Source organism: Micromesistius poutassou, assembly GCF_964030765.1.
Source record: "Micromesistius poutassou genome assembly, chromosome: 1".
Classification (NCBI taxonomy): Eukaryota; Metazoa; Chordata; class Actinopteri; order Gadiformes; family Gadidae; genus Micromesistius; species Micromesistius poutassou.
In genome coordinates, this window is record NC_140271.1 from 8,298,239 (window position 1) to 8,313,815 (window position 15,577).

A 15,577-nucleotide genomic window follows, 5' to 3' on the forward strand; every position below is an offset into this window, starting at 1 on the left:
CAGTTTGGCGCAACAATCACCGGTTAAAACACAACCAACTTGAAGTCATTGGCAGACGAGTCATCCCAAAATTCACGTAAAGATAAGCATCCTTAAACAGTTTTTTTCTTTCAAGCGAATGTTATGTTTGTTTTCGCTAAAATTGGAATACAATACAAGCTGAAAGAAACCACCGCTGTCCTGTAACGGTACCGAGCTCTGTGCTGTCGACACCACAGCGGGGCACAGAAACACAGGATTCACTGTGGTTTCTGTGACATGAGAAACATTAAAAATGAATACTTATGTTTTATAAAGAAAGCTATCTTAGTGGGAAAGCCACGCAACAGATAGCCACAGTTACATACAGTAATGTTCTTATGATGGGAGAAAGGAGCAGAAATATAGTATAGAGACAACTTGGAGCTGTGTGTGCGCGTATGTTTGAGTGAGAGACGGGAGTTAATGAGAGACAGAAAAATCCATTCTACCTCACAGGTACAGAAAGCCTCCGACAAGGATGGGCCACTGAGTGCAAATAAAGCTAGTGCATCCCAGAACAACAACAGACCAAGGAGGACGCCAAAAAAAAAATAATAATAATAATAATAAATAAAAAATAAACTCCGGGGAGTTAAAAATAAATAAAAATTATTAAAAAAAAAAAATATATATATATATATATATATATAAAATTATAAAATATATATATATTTTTTTTAATTAATAAATTAAAAAAATTTGACCTGCACGCATCTTTTTTTGGACCTGCGCGCATTTTTTTTTTTGGACCTGCGCGCATCTTTTTTTTTGGACCTGCGCGCACGTCAAAAAAAAAGATGTGCGTGCAGGTCCAAAAAAAAGATGCTTGCGGTCAAATTTTTTAAATTAATTTATTTTTTTGAATGATTTTTATTTATTTTTTTAGATAATTTTTTTATAATCTTTTTTTAAATCATTTTTTAATATAATTTTTTTTAAATCTTTTTTTAATTATTATATATATATTTTTAAATAATTTTTATGTTTATTTTGTATTTTTAACTCCCCGGAGTATAACCCTGGATTGGGTTTGTGGAGTGGGTTTGTGTTTTCCTTGGCTCACGCATCATTCTCACCTTTTTCACCCCAAACCAGTTTGCATGCCTGACATGAAGCTTTGGTTGTCCTAAACTATTTTCTACCATCATATACAGGATTTCAGTTTCCAAACAGTAACAATGAAGAACTTTGGCCTTTTGTTTTTTCCCCTTCCGAAATAAACATGTATGGCTATAGATAGTATTTTAAATTTGTATTTGGACAGCAAAATCTTTCATCCAAGTATTAAGTATTAACCATATTATAAATAATACAGCAGGTGTGTCCGTTTTCTACCGTATTTAATAATCAATAAACTAAAAATCAAGTAGACTAAGTGAATAATAGCATTATATAAATGAATTGGTATAACGTATATACATTTTTCAATTTGCGTATGTGTATTAACGATTAATTAATTGTTCACATACAAATCCAGTTCATAAAACCTCAACGTTATATTTGGTCTCAGTGCGCCAGAAGATTCTATCATGTGGTTCTTTTTAAAAAAAAAAACGGAAATGCATGACGTTATTTCACCCCACAATTCCCTGCGTTCTTCCGGTTTCAACATTCCAATTCCTAAAATGGCGGACCGGCGGCGGAGACGGCGGCGCGCGTCCCAGGACAGCGAGGAGGACGATGAGTCCGGTTCGGGTTCGGAGAAACCAAGGTCCGGGTCACCTGCGGCGAATCCCCGTGGCAGGGACCCGGAGCCCGTGGAAGTGGTAGCCACCCGGACATTACCGAAAACCGACGCCGAATCAGAATGTGTAAGTGTCCAACGGGTGCCCGCTTCTTGTACTCGCTGCTAAGTTTCCCGGCTAGACTGGACGGCGTCTAGTCAACTTTTTAATCTGCTTTCCTGGAAACGAGCAGGCTTTATAGGAAGTCTATTTCCCTCTAATGGCTCGTTGTAAGCCATTGGTTGGGGCCACTGTTAGCTTTTACTTAGCATCTAGCGGAGAGCTAGGCCACGCTACATCCCCATCATGTGAGTTTGCCACGTCCAGATCACGTTTCTCATAAATCACTCTCCGACACCGATTAAACGGAAACTACTTCCACTGGATGCTAGTAATACCGAATCTAAAGTTAAACAGACCCACGGTCTTTCTTCAAGACCCTTTATGTATTGCTTTAGGGTTGTCTGTCTCAACCACAGATGTTTTACAATGGTTGGCAGCAACTAATTCTATATATTTTTAATTTCAGTATTTTATTTCGACCTTTGTCTGTGTTGGTTGCCAATCTTGTGTGTGTCTCGTCTCTGATGTGGTGAAATAGGTTTCTAGTATGAATAGGGGTCTCGGCTTGCTATCCTCATGACAACCTATTTAGCTGGCCTCCTACATTATCCCCCCCCCCCCTTTCTAAATACCGGCCCACATTTGTGAGATGTATTTCATCACCTTATTTTGGCTATCAATATCCCAAGGTACCTTTTGAGGAATATGTGAAGTAGCTTACAAAATGGGAACATTACTTACTGGTCAAATGTGCGCCGTCCACCTAAATGGGTCAATTTAACCGGTCTTTCAGCCATGTTTCTTATCCGTCGACCTACATGTAGTTGCACATATGATTATATGAAGACTATTCATAAACAAAAGATTGAGTGTTAAAGTCGTAGTTGTACGTATAGACTACTTCTGATTTGCCATTGGATTAAATTAAACTTGTATACCCGTGTTTCCTAATACTTATTGTTTTTTTCATGTCTTTAAGGCTATTAGACATGCAGAATGACAAGTTGTTGCTTCCCCCACACAAGCTGTCCTATTTTGTGAATCATATATTTGAAGTTCAGAATTGGATCACTCATGAGTCTGCTTGACTTTTCTCGAGGGTTCATCTATAGAATAGAATTATTATTCTGATCTGTTAGGAAAACGCAGCATTACACTTCTGATTTGTATTGGACATAGGAAACAGTTTGAGGAAAAGATCACCTGTCAGTCACAGCCAAGGACGGAGTGAACACAAAACGTATATTTAATATTTCTAATGGTAAATTTACTTCCTCTGCAGGAGAGTGAAGATGAAGTAGGAGAAGGTATGTATGCCACCCACAGTCCTATATAAACCGCATGCCAATATTAAGTATTAAAGCATATTCTGTATTTGTCCACAACTATAAATGTATATGTTTTTGTACTTTGCACTATCAAAAATGTTGGTGTTGATACACAATCTATATTTGTTGAATATTTGTTCAAAAAAAAAACTGGCATCCAGTTTAATGAATTGCCAGCTTAACCCTCATAAAAACTATTTTTTGGATCTTGCTGCACAGTCACATAGTAAGCTGTTTAATGCCCCCTGTGCGCTGACCTTCTCTTCCCCCCCCCCCTCCAACAGCCGTGCTCTCTGACTATGAAAGTGCAGATCCTGAGGAAGAGAATGGCTCCCATTCTGAGGTACTTACACACACCACATGTTTATGGTTATCTGGCCTTGCCTTAAGTGCTCCTTAAGAGCTCTTCCATTAGGCAACAGGGGAACCTAACTTCATGTTAGGTTTCCTCACACATGCATATGCAGACACGATCAGCATACATTGGCTGGCTTGGTTATGGATTGTGTGAGTGTATTTATGTTGATTGATGCACGTTATTATATTTCCTTTTATTTATTCTTCTGGATAATAAATCCTAATGGCTGAATGAATCTTTTCAAAGGGAGGAGAGGAGAGAGAAGGAGATCTCTACAGCGATGAAGAGGCCTCAGCCAGCCGAGCTCAGACCTCCACCACCAAAGCCCCTGAACATGTGGAGGAAAAGGGGGCAGTGGTGGAGTTGGAAGACGGAGGATTGGAGGATGGTGGAGGATTGGAGGATGGTGGAGGATTGGAGGATGGTGGAGGATTGGAGGATGGTGGAGGATTGGAGGATGGTGGAGGGTTGGTGGATGGCGGCGACTTGGCAGAAGGTGGAGAAATGGAGGAAGGTGGCGTGATGGCAGAAGGTGGAGAATTGCCGCATGGTGGCGAATTGCCGCATGGTGGCGAATTGCCGCATGGTGGCGAATTGCCGCATGGTGGCGAATTGCCGCAAGGTGGCGAATTGCCGCAAGGTGGCGAATTGCCGCAAGGTGACGAATTGCCGCAAGGTGGAGAGATGGCAGAAGGTGGAGGGATGGTGGAAGCTGGAGAATTTGTGGAAGGTAGAGATTTGGCGGAAGATGAAGTGTTGCTGGAAGATGGAGAATTGGTGGAAGAGGAAGGACAGCAAGAAGAGGGGGAGGAAAGAGGAGAAGAGAGTAAGCTGGATTGCAAGGTTGACGAGAAGGAAGGGGATCTGTCTGGAGAGAGGCAGAGTGGAGATGGACAGGTAAGACTGGCTGGACGATGGAATGATGTTGACTGAGGTTTGTTTACTCATAGTTCTAACCTGTTTCTCGCAAAACATGCGTTGGCCTGCAGGAGTCCACTGACGATCCAGAGGCTAAGCCGGGTCAGAAGCTGGATGATGATGAAGACCGGAAGAACCCGGCCTACATCCCCAGGAAGGGGCTGTTCTTCGAGCACGACGTCAGGGGACATGCCCAGGAGGAAGAGAGGTGGGCACAGGGCAACATGTGATTGGTTGAATTCGCAGGACTTACCCTGCAAAGTTCTGGCAGATTTCCCAGTCATGTGCGAATGGGAACCGGAATCTTTATTCTGGGAAATCTGCCCCGGCATTTTCCCTGCTCAAGACGTAACATTTCTTGATCACTACCTGTACGGCTGTGTTGTGAATGAAAACCACATGGGTTTACATTATCTGAGCAAGTAAACCAGTCCCAAGACTCTGGTGAGGACGTATATGTAATCGGCAACCATTTATCTTAAAGCGCCAATGATTATCGGGTGAACCGATGGTAATATCAATATAGCTTATGTTTGCAAACATCGCAAAGCCACTTTTTCTGTTTTCTGTCCAGATCGTCGCCGTCTAAATTGTTGTCTGAAATGTTATCCCAATAATTGACATGGAAGTGTGTGAAAGGGGCTTAATATACCATAGTAATAATAATGTACATCTATGTGATCAAACAGTGGCCCGTCTGTGGAGACAGATCTTAGTTGTGTCTGATTACGCACGGTAGTCTCATCCAATCATGACAAAACCCACATCAATAAAACTGCTGTAGAATTGTTTTAAATACATTTGAATCATGCTTTTCATCGTATAAAAAAAAACGTGATGCCACTTCAACTTGGCAGAACAGCGAGAATGCACTAGAGTTCTGACAGAGAATCCTTTTCACCAGAGTGAGTAGTATGATGGGACAGCTGCAGTTAACATGCTGTCTTCCTTTTACTTATTTTGGATCATTTTTAGTGGTTCCAAACAGCTGCCAAACTTTAGAAGTAGTTTTTCCTGATATCGTGTATCCGTCTAGACAAACTGTCTAGAATGTGCTCCGGTTCTCGAAGAAAATTACTATATGGTTATATGCCATTACACAAGGCGATTATGAAACAATGACATATTTGAAAGCAAAATATAACAAAAGAAATTGCACACAGAAGACTGAGTTAATTCCCCAAACGTACATGCTCATTTTGCATCCCCAACCTCCCAATGGAATGTCCCGCTGTTACTAAAGTTTTAATTCAGACTGTCAACTATGTCTTCGAGGTCACCCTCCTCCGAGGGTGACCGACCGGAAGTAAAAAATGTTAATAACCCCAAAAAATTTCACCACCTCAGACCCAAAGGACGTAACAGGAAGCTGTGGAAGGACGAGGGCCGCTGGGTGCACGACCGCTTCCGGGAGGAGGAGCAAGCGCCAAAGAGCAGGGATGAGCTAGTCTCCATATATGGTTATGACATCCGGAACGGGGGTCGGCAGACACGAGACCCGCAGTACAGACAGCGGCGACCGAGGTGAGATGGAAGGCACCGACATGGTTAATTTTGCCCCACAGAAGGTTGCATGAGATTATGGGTGGTTGAAGAGATGGGGATATTTATATTATGTGCGCGATATGTCTCAAATTGCTCAATCAATGGTATGTATTATTGGTACTATCATATGTCTGTACAGTAGATGTTATAAGGACATAACAGAACAGTCTGGTGCTTTATCCAAACACTACTGTACATTTCCAGAATTGCTTTTAATTCACCTTTTTATTTTCATCATGCTGATTAATACAGGGATTACCCATGCCTCATTTTCTCTCTCTCTCATTCCCACAGACAGGACACGTCACCCAGCAGAGACAAGCGCTGGAGCGGGGGAGGTGACAGAGGTGACAGAGCTGGCAGTGACAGACCAGTCCGCTCTTGGCACAGTGGCGGAGGCGGGAGTAACCGCATGGGAGCCCCGCCTCCTTCCTCTTCACACCCATCTTCAACTTCCCCCCTCCCTCCCGCCTCCTCTCAACGCAACCAACACCCACCACCCTCCAGCAGACCCCCGCCCTCCAACCACGCCCCGCCCAACCGGGGCTTCCAGAACAGCAGGCCGTCTCAGCACAACGCCCCGCAGCAGTCTCAGTACAGGAACAATGAATCAAACGCACCTCATTATGGTCGAGACCGGCAGGGCCCCAAGGCAGAGCCTGGCCACAGCCACCGGCAGGGCTTCTCATTGGCTGACGAGGAGCCGGGTGTGGTAAACCGGGCGGGGCGTGGCAGCGTCGGAAGGGGCGGCCCCGCCGTCGTGGTCGAGGAGATCTTCAGCGACAACGGCGGGGCGGAGGAGGAAGACTTCCGCACTGCTTCCCCGCTGACCTCGTCGCACGCGGGCGGACGCATGTCGTCGCCGCCGCCGCCGCGGCGACATCATCAGCTGGAGCAAAGGGGAGTCGCTGATCGATCGGGCGCTTCCGGCTCGGCGGCTTCGGATCACCGGTCCACGCCGGCCAATCAGGAGGCCTCACCACCCGCCGAGCGGCCGGTGGAGCGCAAGTCGTACGCGTTGGCGCGCAGGACTCGCTCGCGGCCTGCGGACCTGGGCAGCAAGCAGGCCTCCGTCGAGGAGACGCCGGGAGTCGTTCCCTCGCCGGCCAGCACCGGGGGGAAGAGCTGGGCGGCGGGAGAAGGCCCTGGCCCGACGGCGGCGGCCCCGCTAGCGGGGCTGGCGACGCTGGATCAGGCCCGGATGAATCTGTCTGGGCCCAACTGGTCCCAGAACCCCACATCCTACCTGCGCTCCGAACTCCGAGGTGAGGGCGACACGACAAGAAGCTTGGTCATCCCTTGTTCTGAGTCAGTTTTCTTTGTTGTGAAGCACTGATTGGGCATTGGGTTCTTTATTTCTTTTTTTTATTCGTTCTATATGCTAGTGTGTGGCCTGTTCAGAACGGTCTGATTGCTTGGCCGGCCGTTCAAAGGTTATTTATGTTAGTTAAGTTTATTAATACTAAACTCGTCTTGTGTCCAATTAAGTCAACACTGCACTTTCTCTGGTCCCCAGCCATACGCACGACAATTGGGAAGTAGAGCGGATGGCATGTATACATACACACATATTCCTTGCTTTCTAGATAAATATCTAGGTTATTTTAGTTGACATACAGTCATAAGATTTTAGGGAGTTGGATCAATTATTCTGTAAGAATACTTTCTTTTTTGATTGGTATTGTATTCAATACGTCCCATACTGGAAAATGGATGTTGCTATTCTCATGATGCTGGGATTTTGATCATATGACAAACTACTTGACCTGCGGAGATTGTATGCAGAGAGCTTGTGGTGGTGCATTGTTCTCTATAACCATGCTGTGGTGTAGACATAATGGATTATAGGGTTAATAGCTGGAACATTTATTACAAGGCTCTATTTCAGGGGAGTCAGGCTCTATTTCTGTCCTGTCTCCTATCACTACAATACTTCCCTTCTGCATCCCTCCCTCTGCCTGACTCTCGCTCTGCACGTGGTACAGAACAACTCTTACAGTACAACCGGGATGTTAACCCTCTTCCCCTCCCATTCGTAGGACTCCCTAGCCCCATTCAGATGCCCGCTGGTCCTCCTCAGTTCCCTGGCATGGAGGAGATGGGGGTGGGCGCCAGCAGGGCCAAGCGCTACTCCTCCCAGCGTCAGCGTCCCGTGCCCGAGCCCGGCCCGCCCCTCCACCTCGGGGTGATGGAGGGACACTACTACGAGCCAAGTAAGAGGATTGGTTCAATCACAACATACCGCTACTCTAACCCGCCTTTGTATGATGGCGGTTAGATCGGTGCTCAAATGTCAAGTGCATCGATGTGCACTTGCAATGTATTTGTTTCATGTTTTCTGCGATACTCAGTCAACTTTCATGTTTAACCTAATGATAGGCTTTACATAGAAGCTCTGCCGAGACTTGGACCAAGAGCGGATCTGAAACCCACTGACTCCCTCCAAACAGAACTTTTAACTTTAACCTGTTGAATTTCTTTCGACCAAAGAGTTTGTTACATTTAAATTGATCGTGCCTTTGACTACAACCCTCATGATGGACTATGATCTATATTAACAAACATCTGTTGGACCTTGTTTTTTTCACTATGAGCAGCAACTGTTATGGTTTCTGTTGGACCTATTAGATGGCTCCGGATAGACTAAAAAGGCAGGAACGGGTTTCTCCCCCATTTTCTTGGTAAAAGGGTGACAGTTCTCTCCCTATGTGAGTGACGACATCGGCGCCTTTCTGGAAATTCCAATATTTTCCAGTAGAAGTGCTGGGAGCATCTGCACAAAATGCAGCACATCTGAAGTCACTGGGTGCAGCGTATAGATCAAATAGATGCTATGTGGGCTCTCCCCTTAATAGTGCAGAATCTATTGTGGGTTTTTATTCAATTGTTAACATCCCTACTCTTAAATCTTAGCTAGAGCACCTTTTCAACCTGTAACTTATAACTGTATCTTTGGCAAAAGGAAGACTTTTCGAGTTACCTCTATAACAAGTGACCAAGTTCGGTCAATCTCTAAGTGCCAGAAAGACAGTCTATAACTACTACTCAAATTTCATGAGCACTTGCGTCTAATTAACCCGAACTGGTCATGCTCCATCAACCGACTTCCACCTTGCCATGGGGCTTCAAGTCACATAAACCACTTCACATTTGAACGCCTTTGTGAATATTCTATATGATGATGATGAGGAACTTTCATCCTAAGGCTTTCTTTTCCCCTCTACCAGTGTCATACCAAGGACCAATCTATACTCACGGTGAAACCGCAGCACCCATCCCGCCCCAAGGCATGCTGGTCCAGCCTGAGATGCACATCCCTCACCCTGGTGAGTACCCTCTGTGAAGCCCAGCCTGAAGCCTTCAAGCCATTTACCATGCTTAAATGGCTTGAAGAAATTATGTTTATTTAAGTAATTATTAAATCAATAACAAGAACTTCTTGCTGTTACTTTGGTTCAGTGATACAGTAGTTCATATAGATAAAATTGTTATAATGGCACATTATAAATGTGTAAGCATATTATTTGTTGTATGAAGAAAGTACAAACTTTGAACGGTGACTGATCCAGACCACAAGGTGGCAGTGAAGTTTCAACCAGTTAAAAGTGTGACATGGAAGTGTAATAAAAACCAGGACTTAAAGTTTTGAGAGTACTTGTCACAAGGGAGATGTAAACATGGTTGCTGTGCTTTTATTTTCAATGTAATTATGTGTATATAGACGTACACACGCGTATATAGTTTTTGAATTAGAATTAAATTATCGATTTTAAGACTTTCTTTGCAAAATCAATGTTGTTGCACAACATCACACTGGTGCCGCGCTCACCCATAGTGTACAGTAATTGGTCACCTGCTTGGCTACTAGATGGAAAGGAAATCGGCGTGGGTATTAGAAGGATTTTGAACTGAACATGAGATTGCAATGGATTTCATGGAACATAATTTTGTAATGCTTAATGCACACCTTGATAACCCTAAAGTAAATGATGGGTTTTCATTGTCCATCATTCTAAGCAAATAACACCCTTGCCAATGAGGTTCTCTGCTCACTTCCTCCTTCATGCAAGATATTAACCCCTCCCCCTATCCACAGGACTCCACCCGCACCCATCCGCCGGTCCGATAGCGAACCCCACGCTCTACGGCGCCCCTCCCGTTTCCTTGTCGCCGGGGCAACCCCAGCAAATGATGGCTCCGCCCTTCTACACGCCACCTGGGGTGATGACCTTCCCCTACCCAGCCATGTACCCCAACCCACAGGTACGCATAACTCGGGGTGCATACATTGACATGACAAACCCAGGCAATGCACCAGTACCCCTGGTCACTGATGGTGTATTCAGTGGGATGAAGAGGGGCAGTCACCTGTTGCTTGAAATGGATGTGATATTGAAAGATGGGAGCTGTGTTCTCCAGATCACACACCATAACTAGCTGTGGGATTTCATTTTTTTTTTAATTTAGAAACTATTGAGGCCAGAAATGTAGAAAGTAACAAAACATATACATGTTAGTGTCCTACAGAGTGTGCTATAGTGTGTTCACTTATAGTGGATTTACATCACCTATGCTGTGTTCAGTTCGGCCAACTTTATTTAGAAAAGTCCACGCCTCAACGTTACACCTGTAAGGTAAACCAGACAAAAGATTAGATTGCATAAAGAAAAAAACGTCTTATCGCAATGTTTACAGAACCTCAATATTGTGTCAGAACTAAAAAAAATTTGATTGTTGTGTCCATAGAGATTCCTATACGTAGACAACACACACACACACACACACACACACACACACACACACACACACACACACACACACACACACACACACACACACACACACACACACACACACACACACACACACACACACACACACACACACACACACACACACACACACACACAGATGGCACTCATTGATTGACTGATGAACGAACTGTTAACCCCTAAAAAGTCTGGTACATCAGAACTTGGGTTATATGGAGGCTTTAGCCCCCCTAAAGCCTCCTTATAGCCCCCCTTCCCGGGGGTTGTATATCTTTGTTCCACCACGTCTCCTCTGGGCTCCTCCATAATGTGTGGTTGCACTTGTCCTACCCGGTCCCCTCCAGGCCCAGTCCCAGGTGTACGGCGGAGTGACCTACTACGACACCATGCAGCAGCATGCCCAGCCCAAGCCCTCGCCCCCCCGACGTTCCTCGCAGCCAGTCACCGTCAAGCCCCCCCCACCAGAGATGTCCTATGCCTTGGAGTGACCCCCCCCCCCCCCCCCCAACCGGCCTGTACCCCTCTGTCTCTCCCACCTCCGTCTCAACCACCACAAAAGTGAATTATTCTGGTGAGTAGTCTGTTTTCAATCACAAACTAGTCTAACAAAATACCACAGCATAGGGCCTAACCTTGAAGTTTCATTGTTGTTCGTTTTAAGTTTTTGACAAGAGGGCAGAAGTGTCTTGAATTGGAATGCATGCAGTTAGTCACTCCCCTAACATCTTCCTCTTGTGTCTGTGTCTCTCTCTATCTGCAGGAGCAGGGTGGGAGTGTGACTTAGGAGTTGTGGGTCCATAACGACCAATCAGAGAAACATCCGCGAGGGGAGTTGAAGGACGGAGGTGTTGGGTGGTGCCACGGTGCTCTGCAGCCAATCGAAAACCTCTCCTGTGAATTTCTTTATTTCTTTAGACAAGTATCAGATAATTTGGTCAATGGTGTTTTTTGTTGTTTTTGACTAGTGCTCCCTAGTGGTGACGTGTCTAGGGTTGTATGTCTGAGTGTGGGCCACGACAAGTGAGCAAGCTGCCTGCTGTCACGTGTGCCCACCTTCAGCACGGTGGGTCAGTGCTTAGTGCGTTGAAACCCAGCGGCGGCAGAGTCAGTCAGTCAGTCACTCTCACTACTTGAAATGGAACACAGATGGCGGTCCAGCTGTGTGTCTCCACATAACAACCCTTTAGAAACCACTCTGAAGCATTTAGCAGCACAGGAGACTGACGTCAGGCGGTGTTCAAACCCAAGTCCGAAACGGACGCCTGCTGCCACTGTTCTTGATGCCGCTGATGGTGTTAGTTGACTGATATGTAATTCTTTTACTATTATAATTTCTCAAAATAATATTCTGAATATTTCATATGGGGTTTTGCAAACTGTCATGTGGCCCTCAATATATAGCTCAATATATTCAGTTTATTGTATAAAACAAGATTATAAAGAGGCAGAAATTATTCAAATATAATTTTTATTATGGCAATAACAGGGAGGGTCTAACGAGAGACCCGGGTATATAAAGTTATACTTGTTTAATGGATACAAGTGGTCATTATTATTTTTTTCAACCGTGTCATTGACCTTCATGTCTGCTTCTGTCTGTGGCTGATTATTTTTGTAATGGAAGGAAAAAGAAGTCTACTCCTTTCTATCCTTTGACCTATGTCACCTACTGTAGTTTCCCTTGGAGTCACATGGTATTTGTGTTAGAGTAAAGTGATTTGGAACGGTTACTTAAGCCTGGGACCTGAGAACAAATCCCCCCCCTCCCCCAGACCAGAGAAGACTCGGTCAGAAAGACCCTATTGTCTTGTTGTAGTTGCACGTTAAGTTCATCATTTTAACCATTATTTGCTTGGGATTGGTATGTAGACTACATGTTACTTTTTTCGATGTTGTGTCATCTGGTTGATTTCTTCGTGTCAATTAATCATAAATGGTGCAAGTGGTACATGATTCATTGCTAATATCAGCAGTCGTGTGTGTATTGTATATACATATATATAAAATGTTGCTGTACATATCTAAATCTGTATATAAAATGTTGATGGAGGCAAAGTGAAGCTGGGAACGATTGTTATACTACTGCTACTGGCTCCTCCAACTCAACTCGAACTTGTCAGCAACCTGGGCAGACTCCGCGGTCGTCCTCTCTATGAACTGAAGCGTTGAATAGGACTATAAACAAAGGCGCCCTTTGATTTCATGGTAATCATAGTTGGTTGCTCTAGTTTAATTTAATTTCTGTCACTTTGGATTTTTTGTTTTGGTCATTAGGGGCGCCCTACACCGAGGGGGGATTTACTTGACCTCGTCTTTTGATTGTTTTGTGTAAGAAAAGTGTTGGGTTATGAATGCATGTGATGCAATGACATTTAGAATTTGCTAGCCTTTTTCTCCCTGTTATGCGTTTGTTCTCAGTCCATTAAAAGAACATCACAGCTTGCTACTGATTAGTGTACAGGTGACCTCTTCCTATTCCTTTGCGCCTATTTCCAGCACCATGGGGCTTACAGCTGTTTAGTTACTACACCGGACATTCAAATATTACAATGGAGTTGCTAGTATTTACCTGAGGTGTATCTTCAAAATCATCAATGACCCCACACTTTAGTTAACATAGATGCATGTTTTCTCAAGACTTGAATTTGTTCCATAGGGTCTGGCGACGCTCAAATGATAGAGCTTAATGTTTTTTTTTAATCTAATACACCCTTTATAAGTGGAAACAAGATGGGTCTTCAGTCTGTCTTCAATATACTTCCCCACGTGTTGGCAGCAGTTGTGTGCAGTCTTTTTCGTCAAACAGGGTGCTTTGTAATTTAGTGGCCAGTGGATAATGGTTTGGGGTGAAAGCTGATTGATATGCATTTGTGCCTAATAGAGACCATTTGTATTGAAAGAAACAGTGCGACTGCAGGAAAATGAAAATACATTTGTAAAGGGTTCAGGACTGTTAACGCATACATGCATCTCTAGTGTATCAGCTTTTGTTGACCAAACCAGTAGCATTCTGTAATCCGCCTTATGTAAGAAACAAGCTTCTGATCTAACAGGAAAGCGCATGCTTTGACTCTGCTTCCATTTCAGGACATAGGGGGATGATTCATTAAAAGAAAGATTTCAAATTTTGTTTTTTGCACTGGCACATATTCTGATTTTTTTTTTTAAAGAAAATCCAATGCCTTTCTGAATGTCCTGGATTGGAACACCCTATGGTGCACACAGTGCTGGTGTTGACGACATATCTGTTAGCTGTTTGACCTTTGAGTTGACAAGACTTTGTTCACTGTGATAGCAGTTCTTTCATAGCCGTTTCAATGTTCCTAATGGCGACAATAGTTTTGTTTTTGTTTTGTGAGTTTTTCTTTCCATACAGAACAATAAAGAACATGGTTAATGTATTTATTTGCTTTTATGAGTTATTTTATGAGTGCTATGATTACCTGAAGTTAAGTGTTGGATAAATATACAAGGTTGGTCTTTATATATTTTTAACATTTAATCAAGCTTTCGAGTGTTCCTTAATAAAAATGTAGTCTACCAAATCACCTAGTTCCTACCAGCAGATAGTAATGCTGGTTTTGGGGTCACCGCTCTACCTCACTACTAGAGCGCCCTCTTGTGGCAAAATCTAAAGCTTTTACGAAAATCTACTCTGATCAAAAATGTGTTCATCTTTGACATTAACTGGCGTCCCATAGGCCTACATGATGGGTCCATGTGCCACCCATTTTATATGTCCTACTATAATGTGACAAAGTCGCCAGTGCTGAACAGTGAAGTAGTTCAGTAAAAAAAAAGTATAAATTAAAAATTGCTGCAGACCAAGCCAATCGCACTTTCCATTAGTGCAGTTTATTTATTTATAAACATGTATGAACATTTAGGCAATACGTATTTTTTATAATCATAATTTGATTGAAGGGCGTATAGGGCTATTTTTTTTTATTTCTCGACGTTACCGAACATAAGAGCATTCCCTCTTAAACAAACACAGCGCACAAATGGACTCGGATGTCCCCCTAGCCGAAGTAGGCTAATACTTTCTCTTACGTGTCTTAACCTGCCACCATTCAGCGGCGCGGGGTGGCTTGTCAATGTGTAGACACAAAACAGGCAGGTGGTAATGAATATTCATGAGAGGAAAGCCATTCCTGCTATCTCATTGGTCCTAGTCATTTTCAAACACCCCAGCCGTTCCTCATATGACTATTCACGGAGGAGAGCAGGTGTGTGTGTGTGTCTGCTTCAATTGTTTAAGCAGACATTTCTCAAATTGATTGTGAAAGCTTACTAATCCTTCTCATTTGGTCAACTAGAATCAAACAGCCTACCGTAATGTTATCATAAACTGGGACTTTGTGTTAGCTTCTAGGCCTATATATGGTTAACAATGGTAAAAAAACATTTATTAACAGTAGGAGCAGGAATGGACTGTATGCTCAGTGGCATTCTGGCTGGGCAAGTACCCGGTGTAGCCCTGTTTGTGTATCTGTGAGAAGAGTAGGTGAAAGAGAGAGTGTGTTACAGTGTGCGTGTGAAAGGGAGACATTTCAAGACTTTCGAAAGCAGATTATATAACCATGTTGATTTAGGGACATGAAATCACTGCTGCTGTTGAACGGAGCCCACTGGTTTTCTAATGGGCTTGTATCTGTGATGTAACACCTTTTCTTTCTCTCCCGTCCTCACTCCCCCGTTCTCTCCTCTGTTCAATGTATTTTCTCTCTGTGTGCGTCATCCTTTCTTTTTCTCACCTCTTTTCTTGCTCTCATTTCCCATGTTAGTCTCTCTCTCTCCATCCCCTTTCTCTATCCCCTCTCATTCAGTTTCTCCCTCTATATCTCT

At 43.8% G+C, this 15,577-nt stretch overlaps 1 protein-coding gene across 1 annotated transcript; it reads left to right on the top strand.

Moving 5' to 3' along the window:
• Positions 1 to 1,646: 1,646 nt before the first annotated feature.
• On the top strand, positions 1,647 to 14,094 carry casc3 (casc3 exon junction complex subunit; the record flags this gene model as incomplete). Its single annotated transcript, XM_084488272.1, has 12 exons — positions 1,647 to 1,832; positions 3,091 to 3,115; positions 3,421 to 3,479; positions 3,741 to 4,391; positions 4,484 to 4,620; positions 5,760 to 5,936; positions 6,252 to 7,222; positions 7,997 to 8,170; positions 9,185 to 9,283; positions 10,054 to 10,220; positions 11,074 to 11,300; positions 11,490 to 14,094. The coding sequence occupies 11 exons, from the start codon at positions 1,647 to 1,649 to the stop codon at positions 11,215 to 11,217; spliced, it is 2,790 nt and encodes a 929-aa protein (XP_084344398.1). The 3' UTR covers positions 11,218 to 11,300; positions 11,490 to 14,094.
• Positions 14,095 to 15,577: the final 1,483 nt, after the last annotated feature.